Source organism: Larus michahellis, chromosome Z (assembly GCF_964199755.1).
Source record: "Larus michahellis chromosome Z, bLarMic1.1, whole genome shotgun sequence".
Lineage (NCBI taxonomy): Eukaryota > Metazoa > Chordata > Aves > Charadriiformes > Laridae > Larus > Larus michahellis.
In genome coordinates, this window is record NC_133930.1 from 2880849 (window position 1) to 2899555 (window position 18707).

The 18707-nt window shown below is 48.3% G+C and overlaps 1 protein-coding gene across 3 annotated transcripts in view; it reads left to right on the forward strand.

Moving 5' to 3' along the window:
• MYO5B (myosin VB) overlaps positions 1–18707 on the forward strand; it is a 158855-nt gene that overhangs the window by 71545 nt on the left and 68603 nt on the right. For all 3 annotated transcript variants that reach the window (XM_074571051.1, XM_074571052.1, XM_074571054.1), the window contains exons 13-16: positions 7681–7803; positions 9084–9167; positions 14010–14159; positions 14824–14921. In XM_074571051.1, coding sequence (XP_074427152.1) covers positions 7681–7803; positions 9084–9167; positions 14010–14159; positions 14824–14921 — 455 coding nt within the window. The remainder of the gene's footprint in view (positions 1–7680; positions 7804–9083; positions 9168–14009; positions 14160–14823; positions 14922–18707) is intronic.

The following is an 18707-nucleotide window of genomic DNA, read 5'->3' on the forward strand; positions in this document are numbered from 1 at the left end:
GTGCTGGGGGACATGGTTTAGTGGTGGTTTTGACAGTGTCAGGTTGATGGTTGGACTTGATGATCTTGAAGGTCTCTTCCAACCTAGGTGATTCTGTGAATTTCACACAAGTTTTTTAGAAGGCTGAAATTGCGTGTCCATTCTGCTCTTTTGAGATAGAGAAGCAGGAGCCAGGGGTGACCTGTAGAAGCGTCTTCAGTTGCGTAGGCTTTTTGTTTAGCCATTCCTTCAGCATTCTTCTGCTGGGGTTTGGGCTTGTGTCTTCCCTCAGCTTTCCTGAGTTTTGGGTTTGTGGTTGGTTGGTTTGGTTTGTTTTTTTTTTAAACCAGGCTTGTAATGTTGGGAGAGTAGTTTGCCATCTCTTATCCTCTGACTCTCATAACAGCCTAAATTAAATCTTGCTTTAAAATTGAGCGGAAATCCCAGAACAGCAACCCTTCATGAGCATCCATGAGAAGGTTGGACTCCTTGGTCAGTCATGAATTATCGAATATATCTAGGAACAAAAAAAAAAAATTTAAGATGGGAGATTTTCTTGGGAAGTTGGCATGCCTGTTTTGAAGGTCTTTGGTGTGAAGAGTAGGTGGCAAGTCCAGAGTCTTGAGATATAGTCATCTCACAGGAGAGCTCAGTGTGACACTGTGATGATGAGGGCTTCTGCACTGGGAAGAGCAGCTTGTATCTCTTCCAGTACTGGTATCTGCACAAAAATGATGGTGAGGAAATACTGGAGAGAGCGTTGTCGGATCGGGGCTATGTAACACTGTGATACTGTGGAGCCTGACTGGTTTTGCTGCAGTGTGATCAACAAGTTGTCTTTGGGAAGAGTTTCCATCACGACTCGGATATATTCTGTGCCAGGAAATGTCTTACCGATTCTGGAAGGGCTTTGAGGGTCTTTGTACGAGGGCAGGGAAGGGTGAGGCAAGGGGTGGTAGGAGAGCTGAAGCAGGGAATGATGTCCCTCACCAGGATGGCCAAGGTGATGAGAAGGACACAATGAATTCTTGTTGGCTTTTTGGGATCCACGAGTATGGGACAGATCCAGTGGCCTGAAGGCAGGAATGTCATGTTGCATTAGTGGGAAAGATTTTGGATCCATTATTTAAACTAGTGTCCCTGTTGGGATTTTAGGAGACGTATGACTTGTCTGGAAGCAAGGTGACCTGTCAAGTGGCTGTGACAGGGCTGCCTTTCTAGGCATGACGAGGCTGTCCCAACCTGCATGTTCCACAAGCTCAGCCCTCGTCTGGGGTACAAACACTCCGTCACTTTGCGAGAGCCAGCCGGAGTTGGGGCTTTGACCTTTTCAAATCTAGTCTCGGGAAGACTCCTTAAAAATGAGGACAAATTAAACTTAATTTGATGCCCTTAAAATAGCATCTTAGCCAGAGCTGGCTCAGGAGGAGGTCAGATTATTTGCTTGATACTCAGCAGCGTTTCATTTGGTCTCTGTGCTATTAAGCCTGTTAAATTCTTCAGGCTCAAACCAGCTCCTGGGTGTTGTGGGGACCGTAAGGAAAGTTTCCCTCGTGCCATATTGGCTGATGACGCCCTTTGCTCCTCTCCGAAGCATCTGGCACGGGTTGTTGCTGGTGACGTTGTATTACGTGGAGCAGTTCCTATGCAACCGCAAGAATGTGGCCAACTTCGCTGTAGGTCTGTCTGCGACTACTTTTTTCGTCCGTGCTTTTTTGGACCAAAAAAATGAAACGCAAGATCTGTTCCCCGCGCCCCCCCCCGCCCCACGTCAAATGCCAATTATCTGGGTATTTACCTGTCAGTGGGGAATGCTGTCATTAGTCACAGGCCCTTATTATGGGCCCTCTAATCGGCTCTTTTATAATAACCTGCAAGCGTTCTCCAGCTTTATGAAAATTTCAGCAGTGCCTGTCAACCGAAAGCACCAGTTTATGGATGAAAACCTTCACCCCCGCATCACCGGCGGCAGCGTTTGCACCCCTCGGGGAGAGTCGGCCACGGTGGGCGCGGGACCACAATAGGGTAATTGCAAGTCATCTCGTTAGGCGGATAAATATACTCGGGGACTTGAAATGGCATCGAGGGGGTCCTGGCAACATAATGAAACATTAGCGCAAATGCGGAGGGTTTGTCGCTAATGTTCTCGCTTCACAGTATGGATTATTTTTTTAAAAAAAATCTTTAATGTGAGGTTGGGGAGGGGGGTGGTTGCGTACGTGCTGAAGCAGTTCAGCTAACGAAGGTCATAGACCTTTGGTGCCTAATGAGTCTTGTCACCGTTTAGAGAAGAAGGGGGCCAGACAGGGTTGAAACGGGAGTCGGCAGTGAAAGAGAGGGCTCTCAAATTTAAATTGGAGTTTTAAGGACAAAACGCGTTTTGTGAAAGCAAATGATAAAAACCCTAGCTTGGAAAAAAGAGGGCTTTAGGACATGTTTAGTTTGGGTTTTTTTTTTTAAACAGCTTTGAGGCCTTATGAGTTGGAAGCTGTTGTAGAATTATTAAGGTTGGAGGGGGCTTCTGGAGGTCACTTTCTCCAATCTCCAGTTACATTCCTGGTCTGCCCAGGAAGCCGTGTAATCTCCATGGGACTGTGACCTTGGAGGTTACATGTCCCTCCCATCATGTCTTCTCCTAAATGACCCTGGAGTCCTCAAAGTGCCACTTCCCCATTTCCTGCACTGGAGTGTCACCTGCCCGGATCTGGAGCTTTTGGGACCTCTTGGTTTTGCTTAGGCCTGAAAAGATGGCAGAGGAACAGCAAGAGTTCATGTCCCGTGTGCAGAAATGACCTTGGCCAGAAACCAAGGCCACCACGAGAGGCACAGTATGGAAGTGCTCTAGCAACAAACTGATGAGCCTGAAGAGGAAGGAAGGGGGAGAAGGGCATCCAGGAGAACCTCCCTGCTGGTGAGCTGTGAAGTGTGGATGGAGTCCTACCACGGTGGTGGTGGGAAATAATTTGGGATAAGAGCAGAGCCCTCGAGGAGAGGAAGGAGAGCAATGTAGAGCCCATCAGAAGAGATAGGCATTAATGAGGGAAGCTGTCTTCTGAAAATCCAGTCGTGGGAAGTTGGGAGGGCATGTGGGAGATTGCTTGAATGTTTGGGATGACTTCAGGGTATGGTTGGCCTTATTGTGGAGGGAATGACTTTGGTGGAGTGGACAGCAGACTTCCTAGGCAGAGTTTGAAGGCTTTGAGGTTGTGGGGGGGAGCACATGAAGAGCAACATCAGTGCTGTGGAGAGGAGGAGCCAGTTAGGTTGATTTTTTTTCAAGAGACTTAAATTATGCTCGGAGGAAATTGAAAACTCCCTAAGAAATGTAGTCCATTTTCTGTGTCAAAGCTGGATGAGATGTCCTGCTTTTCAGGCTGAAACTGTTTACTCTGTGGGAGCGCTGTGTGTCTTCCATACACTTCCTGGGTGTCTTTCAGGAGTACAGCCTGAAGTTGCTGTGGAGATCGGGGTTTCTCCATAAGATGTTCCTGCTGCCTGGCTGCTCTTTTGTTTTTGCCTGTGCTGTTGGGATGGGAGTGGGAACGGAAAAATTAATTTTCCGTTAGCATGAAGTGCATCTAAAAGGGTTTGATCAGGAATGAGCTGGCTGGAGGGGTTGATGTGTCAATCACGGCATTGTTGTCCAAGATTTATTATGGATCTTGGTGCAGTTCTTTCCTCTTGAGGAGCAGCGTGACCCTGAGGCTGCCAAATGGGGGGATGTGTCTTACCAAACCCGTGAGCTCCCTCATGTTCTCAAACTCTCTCGTGGCTCCCGTTTTGTGTTTCATGGCACGTTGCCATCGTGTTACGCTGTTAATGTGCCAAATGCATTTTCGAAGGCTGTTCAAAAGATGGTCTTTAACCTTTCCTGTGTCCTTCTGTCAAGTGCCAGAAACACTGAAGTCTGCTCCTAGCAAACCGGTTTTCAATCCCGCTTGTCTCCGCGCATCGCTGTGAACTTGGGTATCTGAGCAAATGTTATTTTCCCTTGTCTGGACTTGTTAGTTTTTTGAACATCAGAAATAAGCACGTTGCCTTCCTGTGCCACGCGGTCCTGTCCAGGGGGATTTCTGTTTCCACAAGCAGATACACGGAGGTTGGACCTCTGGGCTTTCCTGTGGGGCGGACCGTCTAATCCAACGGCGGAATAACCTCGCCTACGTCACGCTGTCAGCTTTTATGACTTTAAAGTCAGGAACATCACTTGCGGTGGAACGTGTCTCTGTTGCGTGGAGGAAGCTGAGGCTCTTTTCAGGCTTTAACATATATTGGAGTGATAAGGAGAAAAGAAAGAAAATGTAAATAGCTCCTACTGTGTTTTCAGAGGGTTGACTTTTAGATCATCGGGTTTGAGTGGACCTCTGTTGCTTTTATCCTGTTAATTGTCCTTCTGTTGGAGGTGATGGTGGAGGGAATCGCACTTTTTAGGCCAAACAGCGCCAAATATCTCCTCGGCTCTCTGGTGGGCGTGGTGGGTTCTTGACCCTGGGATGCTTCTGACCCAAAAGCAGTGGGACTTGAGGTGACCCTGGCCGCGCTGGGTAGGTTTGATTTCGGTTGCAGTAGCTCTCGGCAGCTCAGAGGCCGGTGTATGGATATGTGAGGTGACCCTGGCCGGAATTACACCGCCCAACTGATTTTACGCGGCGGGACAGTGAGGACAGGTGAGCAGAAGCAGTGACCTTGTGAAGTTACCGGTCTAAGTTTTTCCCTGTTTAGAGATTTCCATACAATACTTGCAAGGCAGTTGGTTTTCCTCTTCCCCATCCCCTAAAAAAGTCTTGCACTGATGAGATAGTCTCTCAAAAACTTTCTCCCTAGCTTTAAACTGCCAAGCCAGTACCAAAAGCTGTTATAATAGTACAGATAATGCCCCCGTTAATTTTTATCTCCAGGACTTTGGTCCCTATCAGGTGCTTCTCAGGCAGCTAAAAATACCCAGCCTGCACAATGGTGAGCGGAGAGTGGTGCGGGTACGGCGAAACCTTCTTTTTGGGAGGCAGGAGCGATGCCTTTGAAGTTCAGCTCTGAGATAAGCAGGTTTTTCAGCAAAGTGGATGGTCTGAAAGAGAGCCGGTGCAGGATAAATCCGCTTTCTGCAGCGTCGCGAGGCTGCGGGGCTCCTGCTCCGCACCCGTGGCCTGGTCCCAAACAGGAGAGACCTAACGATCGTCCCAGAAAGGGTGTTTTCAGCAGTTATATATCATATTTGTATGTAAAAAAGAAACCCATCTGCATTTATATAACTCCATAGTTTAAATATGCATGTCTATCTTGCATAAATAAAATATGTATATAATTGCATATATATAATTGCATAAATAACTGCCTTCTAATATTTATATATAATCTATTTTATTTCTTCCCCATGGCCAGAACCCTTCTGGCGTGGTTTGGCTTGCTGCCGTGAAATCAAAGGCCGTTTCAGAGTGGCATTAAGAAATATTCCTCATCTGTCTCGAATTTTCCTTGTTATTGTTTGCTGCCCCTATTTCCTCTGTCACCTTTCATAGAAAGGTCCAGATAAAAGACCTGATGGATGATCCGGAGCTTTCCCTGACGCTGCACAATTGTTTTGTGGTTTATAGGCTTTGTCCTATCGAATTTTAAATATCCCCTAACGCTTTTCTTCTGACTCTTCTCTTTTTCTAACCTAAATAATCCGGTCAGCTATTTTTGTGTTAAAAATTATGCGTGTGTATATACGTGCAACCATTTCTGTCCTGCTGGCGGTGATGGAGGGTCCACCAGTCCATCCCCTTCCCATCCCTCCTGGGCTGTGGGATCCCCATAAGCTGTGGTCCCCAGCCCTCAAATGTAACAACTTCACCCCTTGCTTCCATTGATTTTTCGAGAATTTTGCTTTGTGGCAAACGTGTTGTGCTGGAAAAGTGAAAAATAAGAGATATTTGCAACCGTGGCTCTTTCCTCGCGCGGCCTTCTGTCTTTTAGAAAGCTTTGGCGGGGGAGGTTGGCTGGTTAGTAGAGAGGGACATAAACGTACCCTAAAAAAATGAGTCTTTATGGGAATTGTGATCATGAGGGTATCAGAAGTTACAATACATGGTTATATGCTGCTGTACAGCTATGTATGTGCTTAGAAAATAATAAAATAAAACTAGATTTATTTTTTTTCCCCTCATCTTGGGAATATATTGGTAAAAACTGCAGGTGCTGGGTCGGAAGATAAGCTCAAACCCTCCCAGTAATGCTGGTTTGTGGGAAGTAGCCCGTTCCCTTGCTGCACAGGTAGTGCTCTGAGGTTTTTTTGGTCATTGCAGTTCTTTAGGATTTCTCCATTCTCTGCCCCATCCTACCAAAGCAATGTCTTGGGCAACACCCGCTACGTTGGTGGATCATGGCCAAATCATTGAATGGTTTGGCTTGGAAGGGACCTTAAAGCCCATCCAGTGCCACCCCCTGCCCTGGGCAGGGACACCTCCCACCACACCAGGTTGCTCCAAGCCCCGGCCAACCTGGCCTTGAACCCCTCCAGGGATGGGGCAGCCACAGCTTCTCTGGGCAACCTGGGCCAGGGGCTCACCACCCTCACAGCAAACAATTTCTTCCTCAGATCTCATCTACTTCTCCCCCCTTCCAGTTTGAAACCATTCCCCCTCGTCCCATGGCTCCCCTCCCTGCTCCAGAGTCCCTCCCCAGCTTTCCTGGAGCCCCTTGAGGGACTGGAAGGGGCTGGAAGGTCTCCGCGGAGCCTTCTCTTCTCCAGGCTGAACCCCCCCAGCTCTCTCAGCCTGTCCTCACAGCAGGGGGGCTCCAGCCCTCTGAGCATCAAGGACATTGAGAATCCTTTCAAGGACAGGTCCGCATAGGACTTGCACCCTGATTTCAGTGTAAATAGGATGCAGAAGGAGGGTTTGGCATCCAGGAGATTCCTGGCACAGGGCGTTGGGTGTGTGGAAGGGGGACACGGGAATCGTGTGGCTGTGGTAGGACAGGTAGGGGATCTGAAATCCCAACCCTGTGTGTAACTGGGGTTAATGCAGCCTGTGTTGGGATCCAAGTGACCTCACCCCAAGCCTACTGAGAGGCAGAAGTTTCTTAGAGAATCATCATTTTATTATTATTTTAACATTGATATTTTCATAGAATCATGGAATTGTCTAGGTTGGAAGGGACCTTTCAGATCGAGTCCAACCATCAACGGGACACTGCCAAGTCCACCACTAACCCATGTCCCTCAGCACCACGTCTGCCCGGCTTTTAAATACCTCCAGGGATGGCGCCTCCACCACTGCCCTGGGCAGCCTCTTCCAATGCTTGACAACCCTTTCCACGAAGAACTTTTTCCTAATATCCATCCGAAACCTCCCCTGGGGCAACTTGAGGCCTTTTCCTCTTGTCCTATCGCCTGAACCTTGGTGTCTGAGTGATTAATGCAACTTAAGTGCAAAAACACTCTTTAATTAATATTTTTTTTTTTCCTGCAAGAGCGGTTCTGGCTGTTGGAGTAAAACCAGCATTTGGGTGTTTTTCACTGGAAACGAAATTTTAGTGTGTTTGTCAAGAATATACAGGAAAACTAAATAGCACACGCTCCTAGAACTCGGGGGGGATGGTCTCTGTTTCTCAAATATTCCTGTAGCCCACGTGGCCTACAGATAGCTCACAAGGAGGGTTCCTCCAAAATGTCCCCACGCGCCTGACCACGACTTTTTGCTCCATTTTCTCCCCATCCAGGTTCCCAAAGGCACTGACCAGAACTGGGCGCAGAAGCTGTACGACCGACACGCCAGCAGCCAGCACTTCCAGAAGCCCCGTATGTCCAACACCTCCTTCATTGTCCTGCACTTCGCCGATAAGGTAACTGGGCGCCTGTTGGTTGCGTACGCTGGGAATTGAACGGAGAAATGGGATGTACGTGGAGGGGAAAAAAGAACCGCATGAAGGAAAATTTAGTTTATAGCACCAACGAGCTGCTTTTTGGTGATAGGGATGCCCGTTTGGCAATAATGTCGGTTGGGTGCTCAGATCTAGATCAGCTTGGAGGACTTCAGCCTCCAAATTATTGCCCTAAGCTTTAAATAGTTGTGCTTTCGAGAGCAGAGAGAAATCCTCTTTCTCAAAGCTGCAGTGAAATGAATTTCTGTAAGGGCAGCTTGACAGAAAACAAATTGGAAAAAGGAATTATATTTGAAGAGCGGGAGTGGTGGGAGTCAGCAAGGCACGGTGGGGAGGAGCCTGTGAGAGGTGACCTTGGGCTGGTCCCACCCTTCTGAGGGAGAAGACGCCAACCGTGGGACTCTTCCAGTGTCTGGTGCTGTAGGTTCTCATCATGGGTTCCGTCTTCATTGAAACCCTGATGTGACAGGCGTCGCTCCCAGCAAATAAGAATCTTAAAAGCTTGTAGTTATCCAAAATACACGTTTGTTAGAAAGGAAAATATAAGGCCAACCTGGGAACGTGTCTGAGGAGCCAGACGACATAGAGGTGCTGTGATCTCGTACTGGTGCTTCTAACCAGGTTTGCCCTGGATGCGAGCAGCACTTTTCATGCCAAAGGTTGACACTCGCTTTTCCTTAGGCATGTGATTTTGCACATGTATCCTTCACAAATGCTCTCTCTTTGCAAGTTTTCCCATTTTGGGGGGGAAGGTCAGTTATTTCAGCCAACTTCAAATGCGAAAAATAGGACAAGATTTTCTTCCGTCCTCTCTAAATTCTTCCTTTGCGTGCCAACCCTCTGCGATTTCGAAAACAAGAGACCTACGAGAGACGTAGCCAGGGCATCTTTTGAGGTTTATCGATTAGCTTACAAGGAGTTCAGAAGTGAACAAAAGAGCATGCAGAGGGACTGATGATCTTTGCATTTTTACTCCTGGTTTCCATGGAAGTGCGGTTGAGTCCCATACAGAGCGGCTTAATGCCTAAGGAACGCGGTGGGTTTGCGTTAAGGATTTTGCTTTCATTTAGATTCACTTTCTTTGATGAAAAGTGACCTTTAAATCCCAGTTGTTCCCCCCCCTCTTCTCCCTTTCAGGTTTTTCAGGTGAGCTCCAACAGTAGGGGTGTGGTGGGACACAGCACCTTGTCCCTGTGCGGTTGGACTTTACCTTCTGGGCTTCTTCCTTTGTCTCCTGCTAGGTGGAATACCAAAGCGAGGGATTCCTGGAGAAGAACAGGGACACCGTGTACGAAGAACAGATCAACATCCTGAAAGCGAGCAAGGTAAAAGCAATGAATTGGGAGAGAATAACAATAATTGGGAGAGGAGGGACAAGGCTTCTGGGGGTTATGGCTGCACCCAGGTGTGGATGTGCATTGTCCTCTGCTGTCTTCCACCCTGGTGTTGGTGTCCCGTTGAGGTGCATCAGAAAAACCCTTTCCTCATCTTTTTTTGGTCACTGAGAGTAAAAATCAGGAGGAGCCAGTTACGCGGTAGCGGAAATCCACTTAACTCTTGCTCGGAGCTCCCCACCCATCACTCTCCAGCCATCACCTGGCATGGAAGGGGTTCTCAAAAGTACGTGAAGCCACAGGTGATCCTCGGATTAAAAGCCACGGTCAGATGTGTAGTTTGTATATTGTGGGCAGCGTTGCTGACCCTACCACCCGCCTGTACAAAAATGGCTGTTCCCCTTAGCTGTAGTCCATCATACTTGTCCTTGAGACTTTCAATTACTTTAATAATTAGTATGCAAAAAGTAGGGTTTATATACAATGCTGGAAATGTGACGCAAACTCTGAGACATTCCAGCAGCTCTAGAGCTATTTTACGCTGCTGCCAAGATGCGACGTTAACAAACTAACACATACTGATGATCACACTCCGGTATTCCAAGATTTTTGTTCCACGTACCTTTCCTCTCCCGAGTATCGTACAAACAACTTGTCGGCACCTCATCGCGTCAAGTGCCAACAGAGACGCGTTGATTGACCTCGAGTACCAAGTTTCCCGGTCAAGAGCTTTTTGGCACCTGGGGTTTGAAGTCTCTATTCGTTCCGAGGGCTGTGAACGTGGTGGGCTGTTGGAAGCAGAAAGGTGGTGGGTGTGGGGCTCTGCAGGCTTTAGCGTGGGTCGTGCCCGTAGTAAACGGGCGCTTGGCCGGCGGACTTCCACCTGGAGACTTCTCACTCGCGTGTGTGAACTGAGCTGGTTTTACGCTGCCGCCTCTTCTCCGTGAGCCTGCGTCTGGGTGGGTTGGGCTAAAAGTGTCAACGATGCAGACTTTGAGGGCACTTCAAGTTCTTATCGTTTAAAACCAAACCAAAAATTCCCCCGCGACCTTGAGTCTTTCATTGTTGATGCGCAAGTTAAGATTTTAAATGACCTTAACCCTTCCAGCCCTCTTATTAAGAACTTAATATGAAAATCCATCCCTGCAAGGTCCAACGTACCATCCAGCAGCCAAAATCCAGACTGCAACAACTCGTTGTTTCCACCAGACCTTGTGTGTGGTGTAGGGAGGGAATATATCTGCTTTTCTCCAAAGCGTTTCAAAGCTTCCCCCGTTTCAAAGCTTGTTAACTTACATCTATTTTTATTTTTTTATTAAAAATTTTGAATCCCCCCCTGCATGTTGCAAGCAGACATGTCGCGTATCCAGATTTCTCCTCTTTGTGCCACCCTCCCTCGGGTTTACGGCTGGGTGTCACCTCCCAAATGCCACCTAAATAAGGAGGATGATGAGGGGAGGTGGAGGAAGTATTATTTTTTTAGAAGCGTTTAAAGCAGGAAGTTGGTTCCTGTCAAAGTTAAGAGATGAGAATGGGAAATCATTTGAGCTTGCGCTGCATCTCGGAAATTAATTTATACAAAGATGGCAAGATGCGCAATTTTTTCGTCCACGGGGGCAGTTGCGAGTCTAATAACTGTGAAGCTGGGCTTTGAGAACCCCTAAATCAAGATCTCTGTGTGTTTGGGAAGCCCACAGCTTTCCCAGGGTGAAAACTGGGCATGATTAGAGCTTATTAGAAATGCCAGGTAACCTGCAGGAATAATTGATGCCGTGCGATGAATTATTTAGCCCGTGCTGAACTTGCTGTTGGAGGCAGAGCTGCAGAACTGGCCGTGCCTGAGAGGGATTTCTGGCTGTAGGAGAGCTCTAACTCGCTGGGGTAACGTGTTGTAGAGTGATGGGGACGGTGCCACCTGCAACTTATTCCTTAAAAAAAAAAAAAAAAATATTTTAAAAAACTGCTGAAATGGGTTTATTAACAGCGTTGCCTCCTCTTTTCTCTCTGTCTATAAGGACCATAATATAATATCAGAGTGAGCTGGGCTTTGGTTTAATAGCAAAAAAACCCCAAACCCTGCCCTTTGCAACTGCGTTTTTTGGCCTTAAAACGTGGAGTTTCTTAAGCCATTAATGTGTGCGCCTCAGGAGCAAAGATTTGGGCTGACTTGGCCTGCAAACTAACCTGATGTTCCTTGGGCTGGGGCGTTAGGACCTTGTTAATTCGCGGTGGTGGCCCCGTAGGTGACCCCCACAATCTGCCTGTGTGAGCCAGCTTAAAACACTCTCAAATGCACTTGGCTCCGAGAAGCTTTGGGCGCTGGATGAACTTCTGCCTTTGAGATGTTTCTTTAAGGACGTGGGAGGGGTCCGCCAGCCTGTGCCGCTGCCATGTGGTCCTGGGAGGAAGAGCGGAGGAAGGCCACCCTCACCCTCCTCCTGCAAAGCCTCCAAAACCTCGTCGTCTTCTCCTGCTTTCGCTAACCCTCTTGGCTGGCAGATTCAGTTTTCCTCATCTTTTTTTATTTCTTTTTTTTTTTTTTTTTGCCTCTCGCCTGCCGTGTGCCTTCTGTGGCTATAAACAAATCAATTTCTTTTTCTTTGGCTGTAAAAAGCAACCCGGTTTCTCTGAACCAAGAAGAGCAGCAGCGCGGAGTCTGCCGCTCGGATGTGCTGATTTGACTAAAAATGAAATTTGGGCTGCAAAAGGCTGTGCTGTGAGGATCCCGTACTCGGGAGCAGGCCTGCATACAGTAATTCGCTGCATTCTTTATATTCCCGCTAAAGGCGATACACGGGGCAAGGGGGAACACTCGATTTAACACGGCGAGGGCTTAAACACCTCTCCGTCGGCAAGCGCATCGCTGATGAAGCGCTCCCACCGAGGCGGAATCGCGTTCTGCTAATTAGAATGCAATTACTGCCGTCAACAAGATGGTGAAAGAGACTTTATAAAGCAGCTAATTAGTTTTGTTAGCGCCGGTCAGCTAAAACGGTTGAGAGTTGATGTTCTTTGAATTAAGGAGACTGATTTGAATACTGATTGAAAGCGTACCAGCGTGCTGTTAAGATATTATATTCCGGTCCTCTATAATTATGAATTATGCACTCGCGTTTTTGCTTCTGGCAGTTGGGAAGGGAGGGGTCCTTCCCTCTTGCTTATCCCCCATGGATATCCCGCTTATCTATCCATGGAATAAATCCTGGGCTGCTACGGCTGGTCCCAGTTCCACCAGTTTTGCTTTAAGCAAGCTGAAAGCGCGCCTCTGAGATTCTTGTTGAGCACTTGTGCGGCAGCAAGGACTCCTTTTATGAATAGTAAGCGGACGGAGGGCTCGATGGCTCTCCCAGCTATGTGTTAAGATATTTTGGAACCTGAAATGACAGCCGGGGGTTTCACCGCGTTGTCAGGTGGGAGATAGTAAAGGAACCCGTGTTAGATCTCTTCCAGCCTCAAGCACGTGCCACCCAAACATCCCGGTGTGTTTGCAGGAGTCAAAGCACCCGAGACGGTGACATGTCATCAAAGCACGATGGCTGTCAGGATGTCTTTTTTTGGGATAGAGGATTAGGCAAAGGAGGCGTGAGCCTTTATTCTGGTAGGAGTTGAGGGAGCTGCAGAGATAAAAATAAAAGCTGTTGAGTATGAAGCAGATCCTTAGCAGGCGCTGTCTTGGAGCCTACGAGCAATTTGTTAATGTAATGCAAACAGCTTCCTTTCCGCCGTGGTATTTAGGCTGCCGTGCTGGCAAGCTGCGCGAACAGCCCGCGGGGACCGGGGCTGGAAATATTCCTGTCTCCATCCAGGCGTGACATGGCCAAGGGAAGCGTGATGCCGGTGCCCTCTCCCGTGGATGCTCCAGAGCGGGCGTTACTGGTGGTCTGCGTGCTGCTGGGGCGGCATCGTGGGGGCTTTGGAGCCCAGCTCAGCTTGGTGATAAATAAAATTCCACCTGGTGACAGTGGTTGGTTTTTTTTGCCTTTTTTTTTTTCAATTTAAGAATTTACTATCTGAATGTAAGCGGGAACCTGTGTTGGTGCACAGCTGGAGTCGAGACATGAAAATTTAACAGCCCTCCTAAACGGACCGGATTTATTGTGACTGACTTAGTAGTCAAGTTCCCCAGCCCTAAGGCAAATTTGAAGATCTTGCCTGTTAAAGAAAATAGCATTAACTGCGTTTGCCAGCTCACCTGTTCTCCCGTTTATGAAGCGGAAATGTTGCTGCTGGCTTGCCAGAAACCCCAGGCCTCAGGGATCTGAGGAGTTAAATGTGGTGCTTTCAGGGCTGTAGAATAGCGGTCCCGCTGTCGCCTTGCTCGTTCCCCATGAAATGCAGGTAATTAGTGAGGAAGTGCTGGTGTCTCTTAGTTGTTCGGAAAAGCAAGGGTGCCTCTGGGGCCGTGGTGGGAGCCGGCTGCTGCCTGTCCTCATGTGGAGACCCCGTTCCTGGGGGGTACACTGGGTGGGCACCATCCTTGCTGCCATCAGGGCTGAACGAGTAGCTCGAAAGGAAGCCTTGGGAGCAAAAGTCACTTCACATTCAGGAAGTTTTGTGCCTTGGACAACACGCCAGTCATGCAGCCTTTCAGCTAGCCACCCGCTTATTTTCCACTTGTCTGTTTTAATGTGTGCGTTTCAAGGTTTGACGAACTACAAAACAGAATGGCTGATGCTCCTGCTGGTGTGGTTTATGTAGGCAACGCTTCTTGCTTCCACTTTATTGCCTTTTTTCCTCCTTCCTGGCTTAAGATGGGTAAAAAATGATGGGAGCAATGTGACTTGGGTAGGTTCATTCGGCAAAGAGTTGCTCAGGCCTTGTCTCTTGTTTTAGTATCAAATGGTAGCAGACTTGTTCCAAGATGAGAAGGATGCTGCGCCCACCACTTCCGTGGGAAAGGGAACATCCAAAATCAGCGTCCGTTCTGCCAGACCAGTGATCAAAGCTGCCAATAAGGAGCACAAGAAAACGGTGGGACACCAGGTAACGTATGATATGAGTGGGTCAGTCGATGGCGGGGGGAGTCCAGGTACATATTTACAATTGAGATCTTCTTTCCTCACTCTGAAGCAGAGATAAATAAAAAGCTGTTGTGGTGGGGGAAGTGAGGAGATCTTCCCATGACCTGTGTTGATGGGAACCATTTGACTGTTGCATTTTGGACACCTTCTAGGACCATCTCCGGAAGAGCAGGCTTGAGTAGTCTTGACTGGAAGGAGTTGAGACATGATCTAAGAAGGGTGGAGGCCGCTCTGGAATTCACTAGACTGTATCCCAATGTACTATGGTGCCCATAAATTAAAACAACTTGAGAAAAAGAGCATTTTTTCCCCCTGTGTGCACAGTCAAGCAGTGCGGTAGGGGCCCAGAGAGGTGGTGCTGTCTTCACCCTTGGAGATTTTCAAACCTCAACTGGGTAAAGCCCTGAGCAAACGCTTGTTGCTGTTGTACATCGTTGAGCTGGAAGCCCTGAACCCACTGGTCTCATCTCTGAATGGCTGCTGCGTGTGCTGGGGTGATGGGGGGGTTCACGCTGTGTCACATCCAGAGGCTGGCGCCGTAGGTGGCTTCTTGCAGCGCCTGCCAGCTTGGGTGGCATGCTACAGCACCTTCATCCCTCCTCAAAATGAGTGGTTTTGTCTTTCAGTTCCGCAACTCGCTGCATTTGCTCATGGAGACTTTGAACGCCACCACCCCGCACTACGTGCGCTGCATCAAGCCGAACGACGAGAAGCTCCCCTTTAAGTAAGTGGGCTTTCAGATGAGAAAATATCCTCAGCGTGACGGCCCCAGAGCGTGCTTTGGACTTTTCCCCTTGCTAAAGAGATTGCCCCTCTTGTCATGCTGTTCTCGTAACTGGAAGGTCCCTGTAGCTTGATGGAGTCACTCCTCTTGGGCTTTTGTGCCCCTGAAATGAAGGCTAATACAGGTCGTAGTAATTCATAGATATACTCTGCGAGTACCGAGCATCTTTGCTTTGCAATAACAGGGTCTTTGTACGATTTCATCTCGGAATCGCTTTGATTTAAATAATTACAGTACTAAACAGGGAAAAGTAGCAGAGAAAGGAATGCAAAAGTAGAGAGTGGTAGTGTGTTTGCAAAACGGCTTGTAAAATGAACAAGAAGGTCTTGGTGCTTCCGAAATAAAGGTGGAAAAAGTAAAGATGTGATTCTGTATCTACTTCCGGCAGGTTTCCAGGTGAGTGAACGGCTGAAGCAAAAAGCCAGTCTTGGTTTTCCTCTGTAGTTCAGAGGTGTATCGCAAGCTGTGGACCTTGCAAGCAAATCGCTGTTAGCCTTGTTTGACCTCTTAGATAATGGATCTGCACCCAATTTTCCTTCCCTGTCAGTCCAAAAAAGCTCGGCCATTAATATGCAGGGACCTCATAGATCTTGTTGTCATGTGTTCTAAAGGCCCCGGCATAAACTGCAGGTGGTGACATTTAAGAAAGCAGGGATATAATTGTAAGGCGTTGCCCTCCAGCTGATCCAATGCGGTCTGAGTGCTCCCGATGAGCACGGTGCCACCTCGGAGCGCAGAGACGGCTCCAACAGCATCCTGCAAAGGAGAACGAAGCATCCAGAAACAGGTTCACCCTTGGTGACGTGCTGGTGGGTATGGATCCACCAGGAAGCTTCCCTGACTTGACTTTTTTTCCCCCTGCAAACAGCAAAGCGGAGGGTGTTAATGGTTAGAAGACATTCAGGAACTGGCTTGTGTTTGACTGATTCAGTAGATGATTAGTTAACAGCTCTGGAGAAGACAGTGTTGGCTGTCTGCGCTGGGACGGCGGCAATTGTGGTTGGTAGGTACTGGTGATGCTCAGGGCCCCAGTCTCTTGTTGCGTATTACAGAGGCTGTCTGTTGGAATGAAATTCAGGATTACACTTTCTGTTTGATTGCTTTCTTTAGATAAAGCACAAAAGTATTTTTGAACTTTCTGTTCTGGAAGCGTGCAAGATGCTCTGCGTGGTGAAACGGCTTCACCTTTCCAAAGGGTGTTTCCAAGACTCTGAGTCCCTACTCAGCTCTGCTTCCAGCCCATCCATCTTCAGTTCTTCGCCTTTAACTTTGCAATTCAGTTTTTCATGTGACGCTCAGGATACAGTTAATGTCGTTTTATAAATGTGCAAACTCCTGGTTGCAGTAATTATCTAAATGAACTCAGTTGCACTTCCAAGCTGTTGTGGGTAGCAAATACCAGGAGGATAATTCTGCTTGCGTCCAAGCGATGTCTCGGTCCGACGTGATGCTCCCCATCTGGCGAACGTCAGAGTTGTCAAAGCTCAGGATTTTGGGAACAAAGGGCAAACCAAAACGGACACAAGAATGGTTCTGGAGGAGCAGCATGCAGGTGTCTGTCTGCAGCCGGCGGCATGGCAGGAGTCACCATGGGCTGGAAACCACAGGAGGGTGCCTTGGGTTGGGGTGGTGGTGTTTCATCCCCATCTACGAGCCAGAAAGCACTGGTTTACGTGTCTTGTACTGGCCGGTTCTTCTGCAAGAGATTATCTCCCTCCTCGCCCATCATGGATTGCTTAATTGAAATAGCGATCTAGGAATCTTGGTCAGTGTCGATCTTTCTGCCAGCAGCTTGAGGAAAACTTGTATCCTTCGCGTGGCTTAAAATAAAGTCTTTTTGCTTATGTGTAAAACTGGCGTCGGGAGAATACTGGGGTGGCTGTAAAGGAGTTTGCATTTCGGAGGCACTTGTGCTGAAAAACACACTGTGCCAGGAGGCGTTAGTGAAATGAAACATCAGTGGCACCGTGCCGGGTTAGCGTTGAAGTGGTATCTTGCAGGATGCAGAACACTCGGTGTTATGTTGGTCGTTCAGTGGAAAAACATGGACCTTTTTCTTTTCCGAAACACGACATTTTTCAGCTCATAAGAACACTACGTTTTTGGTAAAAAGAGATGTTTAGCCTGGAGAAGAAAAGGGACCTAATGGCAGGCTTCCAGTACGTACAGGAGCTTGCCAAGAGGACGAAGCCAGGCTCTTCACAGCGGTGTGCGGTGGGAGGGCAGGAGTCAGTGGCCACAAATGGAAGTGAGAGGTTCAGATTGGAGATAAGGAAACATTTTTGTTCTCCATGAGGAGAGCCTGGTGGTGGAGGAGGCTGCCCAGAGAGGTTGTGCCACCTCCACCTTTGGAAGTTTTCAGCCCTTGACTGGGTAAAGCCCTGAGCAACCTTCTCTGCCCCTATAGCTGCCTCAGCTTTTGAGTGTAGGAGGTTGGACCGGAGACCTCCTAAGTTCTTTTACACCCTGCATTACTCTCATTCCTACTTCACATCATCGTGCAAACGTCAGATTTGTTTCTTAGGGAGGTGAGGGGTGTCAGACTTCCAGCCTGCAGGAAGCGTTGGTGCCACACAGTGATATTTGCGGCATCTGACTGCAGGTTGCGTCTGAGGTTGATCCCTCATGGAGGTGACTTCAAAGAGAGGGGTGCGAGGGGAGTGCCTGACTCCAGCTTGTACCTTTGACAGTTTTCCTTCCAATTTCTGTTTCAGGCAGGGTTTGTAATTTCTTACTTGGGTTTCCAGGCCAAAAGAAACCCAAGTGGCTGCTTCATCCTGCCACGGCAAGGAAAAGGAGTTCATGATAATGTGTATTGTCCACTGGTGTTGTTGCTAAAGAGGGTTCTGGCTTTCCCTGATGATAAATGACTGCAGCCGCTCTGGTTACTGCATTTCACCCCTGATGAGTACGACTTGGCCGCGTTGCAGAAAGTTCCCCTTGTGTACAATGTAGATTGCCCTGGGATCTTCCAGGATTGAAGCTTCCCTGTCCATCTACCTGTCCTGTTTATTATTTATGGTTATGGAAATTGTACCCTTGTGGATTCTTCCTTGAAGCAAGTGACAGCCAAGACTGATTTTTTCACCCTGCACCGTGTTTGCAATGTTGCAGTGAATAAATTGCTGTAGACTTGACAGGTCTGGGGAATTTAAAAACGCACAAAGTAACGGGGGCCTATTTCTTATGCTGCTTTTGCACCGCAGAGGCCAAGCAGAATTATTCATGCAGTCTTGGCCTGCGGGTGTAAATACTTTGGGCTTTCCGGAAGGGACAAGCAGGTACCTGAGAAGCTTTTGTTCTTCACCCTTGTTCTGGAAACCTAACACAGCCACGGACGCCTACAGCCACGGACGCCTACAGCCACGGACGCCTACAGCCACGGACGCCTACAGCCACGGACGCCTACAGCCACGGACGCCTACATCTTAAGAGTTCAGACTTGATCCAACAACCTTTTCCAGAGTCCATCATCTAGAGACGGAGAGCTGGGACCTCTTTGTGCATTCGGTGTCAGGGATGGAAGGAGGGAGAAGTGATGGGGGATGCTGGTACCTGCACTCTGTGCAAAGACGGACCAATCTGAAAGTGGGTTCAGGCCAGGAACGAGGGAAAGCACAGCCCAAGTATTCAGCTGGAAGTTGGCATGAAGTTTTTCAGCACAAATTGCTCATGGAAATGAGGTGCTGGTGGTAAAGGGTGATGCCAGTTAAAAAGAGGAGGGCG